At 36.7% G+C, this 8523-nt stretch overlaps 2 protein-coding genes across 5 annotated transcripts in view; one reads left to right on the forward strand and one right to left on the reverse strand.

Moving 5' to 3' along the window:
- LOC6045776 (nipped-B protein) overlaps positions 1-3487 on the forward strand; it is a 41300-nt gene extending 37813 nt beyond the window's left edge. For 3 of the 4 annotated variants that reach the window (XM_038256825.1, XM_038256823.1, XM_038256822.1), the window contains exon 17: positions 60-476. In XM_038256825.1, the coding sequence (XP_038112753.1) occupies positions 60-476 (417 nt within the window). Of the gene's footprint in view, positions 1-59 lie in introns of all 4 variants that reach the window. The other variant, XM_038256824.1, reaches the window with a different exon arrangement.
- Positions 3488-3803: 316 nt separating this feature from the next.
- Positions 3804-5299, reverse strand: LOC119766479 (acidic repeat-containing protein-like). The gene is made up of 4 exons (XM_038251047.1): positions 5014-5299; positions 4330-4508; positions 4054-4263; positions 3804-3983 (listed from the first exon to the last, which is right to left on the reverse strand). The coding sequence occupies exons 1-4, from the start codon at positions 5297-5299 to the stop codon at positions 3804-3806; spliced, it is 855 nt and encodes a 284-aa protein (XP_038106975.1).
- Positions 5300-8523: the final 3224 nt, after the last annotated feature.

Raw genomic sequence — 8523 nt, forward strand, 5'->3', positions numbered from 1 at the left:
AATAATAATAATAACGATATAAAGATTGTTTTGCTAATGTATGATTCTTTATCTTCCAGTTCAAACAACTAATGCTGCGGCTCGATCCGGACGATCCCGACCTGCTGGACGAGGACGATAAGCTACCGCCAAAGGGCGGCGGCGGCGCCGGTTCCGAACCAAACTCCACTACGACAACACCGGTCAAGCAACCTCCGGCGGCCGGTGGTGACACCAACAGCACAACTCCTGCCACTGGAAGTAGCAACAGCCACAGCAACAACGCGCCCGGAAGTACGACGCACCACCACGTGAACAACGTCAGTCGAACGCCACGGTCCACGGGCGGAGGACGGTCTAGCAGTACGGCAAACTCGGGCTCGTCGGCGCGAAAATCGTCGTCCCAGGCGGGACGGGGATCCGCCCGGAAAAAGCGCCGAAAATTGTCCAGCTCCGAGGAGGAGGAAAGCGATGCCAGTGATATGGATTATGACTAAGGGGAGAGCGAGAGATGGAATCAACCAGAAATAAGGTAAGCAACAAACCAGAGGAAGTCTAATATATTCACCAAAACTCAAACAATTCTTTGCGCCACAAACTGAATGCAAAACAAAACAAACAAACTTAATTGTACAGAGAGACAAAATAAATATCACTGTTTTCGATCCTCTACAAAAAGTAAAAGGAACACAAATTTATGAAATCAATCAACCGAAAAGAAAACGTTGAACCAGATACAAAACAAAAAAAAACAAAGCCACTGTGAATGCACATTTATTAGTATGGAATCGGGTCCCGCTTCCCCTCTCTCCTCCCGTACCGTAGTGAGTTTCAATCCCCCAAGGAGAGAAGGGGTTCGGAAGGTACCAATCCAGGTGTTAAAACATGTTTCAAAAACAAACCCCAACCTTTTCCACACTCACTTACTCTTATAGCATTTGTCCCCAAAGGAATCGCCCCAAAAAAACCCAGCTGCTCGAAAGTAACTGCTTAATCGTAGATTTTAGACACACAACTTTTCCCCACTCACAAACACACATACACAAATGGGCAGTTCGCTAGATTTTCGCAAATTGGCTTTTCTGGAAAAAGCATATTTGCAATATTATTTTTTCAAAAGGGTACAAAAATAGTCGGAAATCTGTTCCTTGAGTAGATAATTACGGTTTTATCATTTAAAATTTGGGAATTATAAAAAATAGAATCTTGACTTTTTTTTGACTAAAAGTAGATTTTTTTGTTTGTGGATCTAAGTTCATCGATCTCACTATAAAAACACTTTTTTCCAAATTTGTCGATTACGGTTGAAATTTTATGTTTCAAATTAAAAGATTGACAAATTTTAAATTGAAACTTCGCTCGAAAACTTTCGACACGCGCCTACATTTTAACAGAGACAAACAAATAACGATTGAACCATAGTGCAATTTTGTGGTCACGATTTTTAATTTTTTTTTTGATATTTAGTTTTTTTGCATTTTTTTTTAATTTTATAATTTGAATATTACAGGTTCGTATTTTTTTGTATTTCAATTTTTTGAAACTTCTCTTGTCAAGTTTTTTTTTTAATTTGCGAGTTTATGAAATTGAAATGGTTATTGATGTAGGGAATGACAATACAGAATCGGCTACAATTAAGATTCCACCTTTTATTTAACTAAACTGCTCTTGATTATATTTTAAGTATACATCAGTGTTCTTTGTCATCCTGATCATGTCTGCTCTCAATCTTTCAATATTTATGTGGGTTTTCAGCATTTTTTTAAGTTTTCAGCTGTTTAATGGAATTTATACATTTTTGCTTTTAGCATTAAGGAGGTATTAGACTATGGCAAACAAACAAATTAGACTATGCCAAACTCGCAAACTTGCAAATAAAGCAAAATATAATATTATGCAGGCAAACTGTCAAAAAGTGAAAGTTTGCTTGTCATAGTCTAATATCTCCTTTAGCATTTTACGATAATTTTTAGATAAAGCTTGCAAAGATGGCTTGATTTTTTTGTGCTCTCGCGAAATTTAATGAAATTTTGGAAGAAAAATCCGAATTCTAAAACCAGCTCTACATTTGAACAGATTGGATCCCTTCTTTTAAAAAACAGATTTTTGAATACTTTACAAGTGACAAGTTTGTTAATTATCAGAGAAACTAATGATGCAAAATGGCTTCTTTTGATGAGTAAAGTTTCATCCAATTCAAAATTTGCTAAAATCTAGAGAATCGTCCATATCATAACAATCACACCAGTCTTAGATGTTAGGGCCCACCACAACAACCACCATTGTTTCCTTCAACAAGTTCTCAAAAGCGAAAAGTGTTGAAAAAGAGTTTCAGCGGATCGTGAAAAGGTAGTTACGTACTTGTGAAGAGATTTTTTCGGAAAAACGGAGCAAACGAAGCAGTAAAAGAACGACAATTTTTAAACTTTACACGAAAAAAGAAGCAAAACAAAAATCACAGTTTGAAGAGATTTTGGTGATAGCGTTGGAACTTTTGCGAGTCAGCCTCAACCAAGCAAGAAAAGGGACTTAAAATTAGTGAGTTTAGGCGTGTGTGGCAGTGGAGAGAAAGTTTTTGACCCGGTATAATCGAAAAACAATATTTAATTACTGTGAAAAGAGAGAGGAACGTCAAAATAATCAACTGAAATTGAGAAAATATTTAATTTATTGAACAATGCATTGAGAGAAGAACGGAATGCGAGAGATTCGGTGTATTAAATGGGGTGTGTAAAATAAATTCGCAAAGCAAAAACATAAGCATAAAACAATGTAAAACCCGTTTTAAGTGTAAGCGTTAGTCCGTAAGTAAACCCCCCGTAACACCGTAGTGTGATGCATTCAGTTTAAAACAAACAAAAAAAAAGGTAAAAATAAACGGATACGGGAATCACATTTAAGAGAGAAGCCAGCTTCTAACCGGTCTCTGGAAGCAAGTTGGTCAATATTTAAGGTCGTAAAGTGTGTGGGCGTGTGCGAGTAGGGGTTTGGCGGAGCAGTCGTGTAAATTTTTCCCCTGTAAATATAGAATGTATGTATGTTCTTACGTTCCGCCAACAACGCGTCGCCGCGCGCACCCACACTCAGAAACACGCAATTGAAAAGAAAGACTAGAAATTGTGAATGTTTGCGAGAGAGAGAAAAAAATACAACGTTTCGAAAAAATAATGTGTGGAGCAAAATGAAAACAAGAGATAAAAAAAGGCAGAGACTTTATTTAAAGAGTTTTTTAGATAAATTATTTATATGAAAAAAGAGAAATACAAAAACAAAAAATACGCGAAGAAAAATAAAGAAAACTGAAATCCAGATGAATTTCTAATTTAATTTAGCGTGTAAGGCAGAAAACAAAACAACACAAAATGAAGTAATAACACACACACAGAGACACACATGTTCGAAATTGTATTATCGAAAGATCTTTTTTTCATTCTTTTGTTTTTTAAATATATAATTTAAACGAAAACTCAGCAAGTGAAGAGAATAAAAAATAAAACTTGTAGATAATTTAAATGGCAATGTATTTCTTTGTCTACAAACCAATCCGAAAAAATATGATGCTTTACTGTTTTAGCAAAACTAATTATTTTATTTATGTTGGTAGCGTGCCACTCTTGGTTGTTTTCATTTAATTTTCAATTAAAGTTTAGACATTTTGTTGTTTACAAATTAAATTGTTTGTATTGAGCTTAAGTTTTTTTTATGCTGAGATTGAATTATAGTTTTTTGCTTTTAATTTTGCGATAATTATTTTATATTCGAGTTTCTACTCTACGATGAAAAATAAAAGCAAAATTAGAGCGAATAAAAACTAGGAGCAACAACTAGAAATTTACCTCCTCCTGCAAAACAATCCCGTTGTTATCGTCCACCGCATCTTCATCTTTGCCGTCGTCTGCATCGCCACGTTCACCTATGCCGTTGCCGTCGTCGTCGGCCGTTTTCGGCCGCTGAACCTTTCCGGCAGATTCACCACCGAGTGGCAGCATCGGCTGTGAGTTGTTCTGTAAAACGATGAAAAGTAAAAGCAAAATTAGAGCGAATAAAAACTAGGAGCAACAACTAGAAATTTACCTTCTCCTGCAAAACAGTCCCGTTTTTATCGTCCACCGCATCTTCATATTTGTCGTCGGCTGCATCTTCCACTCCACTCTCGCTCGCCTCGGACCGAGATGACCCATCACCAACATTGTTGTCGTCGTCGTCGTCATCTGTGTCCCCGTCCCCGTCGCCGTCATCAGAGGAAGTGGAGGAGGAGGAGGAAGGAGAAGAAGAGGAGGACAACTTTTCGTTGATTTTTAACGTTTTAAATTTAATGGTTTATTTCTTAATTTTACTAGTGAGTTCGACATCGTCCTCTGAGTTACTTATTTTTCTTCGGAAAGGAATTTCTGCTGGTGGCGATTCGTCCGGAATGTTGGCTAGTGGCGATTCGTGCGGAATGTTGGCTGGTGGCGATTCGTGCGGAATGTTGGCTGGTGGCGATTCGTCCGGAATGTTGGCTGGTTGCGATTCGTCCGGAATTTCGGCTGGAAGACTTGATAATAGCGCAACTAGATCGTCAACGAGGCTTTCTCGGCATTGCACGGTTCACGTCCGTCGGCGCCTTGGTTCCGGTTTTGCAAAAGAGAAAGATTTCCGTTTCTTACCAGCCAGCTGATATTCGACTCTTTCTTAGGCTTGACGTACTTTACATTAAACATTTATTGAGCTTTATGCACTCTCACTTCATGGTGCAGTCGATTGGATCTATTGGAAAATGATCGATCGCAGTTCTCAAAGTTGCCATAGAATCGAATGTTGCAACATGTCGTCTTATGCTATTCTCGAACACTAAATAACAAACTTCGCATTGAACTGTCTTCCCTTTTTCAATGCTGAAACTGAAGCCGCCTGCCGCTTTCGCATCCTCCTGCACATCAATCCAGTCGTCGTCGTCAGAGGAGGAGGACGATTCGTTGTTGTTTAACGTTTTAAATGTAATGGTTAATTTCTTGATTTTACTAGTGACTTCGACATCGTCCTCTAAGTTACTTATTTTTCTTTTTTTCGACGTTGACGGAGATGCGACTGCTGGCAGTTCGGACGGTGTTTCCACTGATGACAATTCGGAAGGAATTTCGGCTTGTGGCGATTCGTCCGGAATGTTGGCTGGTGGCGATTCGGACGGAATTTCGGCTGGAAGACTTGCTAATAGCGCAATTAGATCGTCAACGAGTCTTTCCCGTTCCCTCTTTAACTCGCGTAATCTTTCCTGTATTCGGCATGCACGGTTCACGTCCGTCAGTGCCTTGGTTGTTGGCGTTGCTAGATCCATCATTTTCTATTGTTTGAAATTGTATTTTAAAGATAAACTATGAAGAGTAACACAACAAAAAAGGATCAAACACGTCTTCAAATTGTAGCATTCATTTTTTATTTGAGGCACTTGAAAGACGATGAACTTAAGCATTTTACAAATTGGTTTTTCGCAAGTAGGTCGAATACCGATGCAAAATAGTCATTGTTTACTAGGGTGGTCCAAATCCGGGCTTTTTTGGGCTACCCCCTGAAATCAAATATCGACCCATCACCAGGCTAAATTCAAAATTTGAGTTCATTCTGACCACGGGAACCCCTCCCTCTAATCGCTTGAAGTTTATATGGGAAAAATCGTGAAGAAATTATTTTTTAAATGTATTGATGAGGATTTCTTAAACAAATTTATTACTACACTCAACTAATTTTTACCGGCTTTGAATATTTTTAAATATCTTATGAGTTTTGAGTATCGTTCTTTTTAACCTTATTTATTGTTTATTTTATAAAGGATTTCAATCATGTGAATAATTTTTCAAACTTTTCTCGATGTTAGGATGTATGAAAAATGATTATTGGGGTTTGTTTCCGTGGCCGTAAAAAAACAAAGCAATCCACTTTAACGACACTCGGGTCTTTTGTGGCCCTGTTGCAAGTTTCTGCTCATTTCTAGGCGTCCGAAGGTTCTGTGTGGTGAGTCACCCAAAACCTCTTTTACGCAAATGGACCGACGTTTTACTTCCCCATCCGAAAGAAGGCCAAGAGGATAAGGCGGGAATCGAACCCGCGCCCCATAGCAACTTAGGGATCGGCAGCCGAAGCCGCTAACCACCGCGTAACGAGGCCCTGCTTCCGTGGCCGTACTAAATGCGGATGATGTCTCTTCGCCGTTGAGTTGTAGTAAAACCCACCCCATAGAAAGATTTTTTTTTCAAGATTTCTTGGGGAAAATATAAAAGATCAAAACATTCAAAAATGAAAGCTACAATATTCAAAACATGAAGATTCAGAAATCAAAAATATTTTTGATTTTTATAGTCTTTTTTACTGACAATTTAAAAATTAGAATACAAATATTCAAAAATACGAAATTTTATAAATTTATTATTAAAAAAAAAATTAAATCCAAAACTAGACAAATTTTGGAATTTAAAATTCAAACAAATTAATTCAAATTTAATCAAAGAAATTAAAAATTTAAAGAGTCCAAAATGATAAATTCTAAAAATTAAAAATTAAAACGACCAAGAGAACAAAAAATAATACATGCTCAAATTCTTAAATTCCTCAATTCTTAAATTCTTAAATTCTGGAGTTTTTTTTTTTTGAAAAGGTCCAAATTTTCAATTTTTGCTTTTTGGGTGTTTTTAGAACTGCCTTGAGTCAGGGGTATTCAAAAACACCCAAAAAGCAAAAAAAAAAAAATGGTTTATAGGACCTTTTCAAAAAAAAACTCCAGAATTCTTGAATTCTTCAATTTTTAAATTCTTAAATTTTTAATTTCCTAAATTCTTAAATTCTGAAATTCTTTAATTTTTAAATTCTTAAATTTTTAAATTCTGGAATTCTTAAATTCTTAAATTCTTAAATTTTAAAATTCTTAAATTCTTAAATTCCTTAATTCTTAAAATCTTAAATTCTTTAATTCTTTAATTTTAAATTCTTTAATTCTTTTATTCTTCAATTCTTTAATTCTTTAATGTCTCTATTTTTAAATTCTTAGTTCTTAAATTCTTGAATTCCACAATTTTTGAAGTCCTATTTTATGTAAGAGATTTTGAAATTATGAGAAAACATTATTTTAAATATCGGAAATTAAATTTCTTTCGGAGTGAAATTTTAGCGAGGATTTTGGATTATAAACTGTATAAAAATTCTTTAATTTTGAATATTTAGACTTTCGAAATTTAAAATTTTATCATATTATAATTTTAGATTTTGATTTAATTTTGAGGTTATATTTTTGAAGTTAAATCTTTAGGTTTTTAAATATTGTATTTTCTATTTTGAAGATTTTTTTTCATGACCCCTGCCTTGACCGTCTCTTGATCTAATCTAATCTAATCGAACACAAGCGCAGCCAGTCCGAAGAAAGCATCCGGGAAGAACTTATGGTTAGATTACGCCTCAAGTTCTTTCTTGTCATTATTAATGATTGCAGTACTTTCGAGAACCCCCGAAGTGTATTACACTCATTAAAGCGGCCCGGCCTACTGCGTTGCATTAACCGCATGAGACAGATTCTATGAACGGATCCCACATTTCATAGAACCAACAGGGGAAGAAGAAGAAGCCGGGGACATACCGTACCAACCGGTTCGAGTTATTTATAGATTATAATGGTGTGTGGTGTGTAGGGGAATCGTTGGGGAAGGGATTGTTGTATTATATAGTAAATGACCTTGTGACATTATTTCACCACTACGGATTAATTCACTCAAGGGGTGTCAACCCCTCGGTGGCCGAGTGGCTAGAGCATCTGACTACCAATCCAAAGGTGTGAGTTCGAATCCCACCTGATTCCATGCGTTTTTTGTTCATATTCAAAGTTCAATTATAGTCGAATAATTTCAAGGAGACCGGTCGGGAATCGAACCCGGACCTTGCCTTGACCGTCTCTTGAGGAATTTTTTTTAAATGGATTTATTGCTTGCATTCTTTAGGAGCCTTTAAACATAAAACGAGTTTTTTTTAAATCAAATACTTTCTGAATTAGTTTTTCTTCATTAAAAAATAAAATTTCTTAAATGGGAGAATTTGAACGGTGCGCGTCGCGGTCATCACGCAGGATTTTCGTTTCCGTTTCCGTCTTTGTTTTTCCCCCGATTGTGTGTGTTTATCGGTCCGGGCGGTTTCGCGTTTTCGCATTTTATTTGGTTTTATCTTTCCACAGCCGGCTGTCTAATGATTAAAATCATTTATGCTAAACTCAACACCAAATAACCGGGAATATAGTCTCATCCGCATACTCCGACTGTTTGCTTTGAGAATGCATAATACATCACACCATTAAACAAAATTTATTGATTATTGGGTCGCATCATCATCCTCTATGTTGAATCCTGGCCATTACCCTTACCCACTAACAAAATCACAAGTAGAAGTAGTTTTCCGGCACACGGGGGTGTGGATATCGTATAGAACCCACCCTTTGTAGCAACCTGTGCTAACTAACATTCCCGTCCCAATCCCCGAGATCTACAAACTGACATGGCGGGCGCCGTTGGTGGCCAACGACTGTTTCCT

Source organism: Culex quinquefasciatus, chromosome 2 (assembly GCF_015732765.1).
Source record: "Culex quinquefasciatus strain JHB chromosome 2, VPISU_Cqui_1.0_pri_paternal, whole genome shotgun sequence".
NCBI classification, from domain to species: domain Eukaryota; kingdom Metazoa; phylum Arthropoda; class Insecta; order Diptera; family Culicidae; genus Culex; species Culex quinquefasciatus.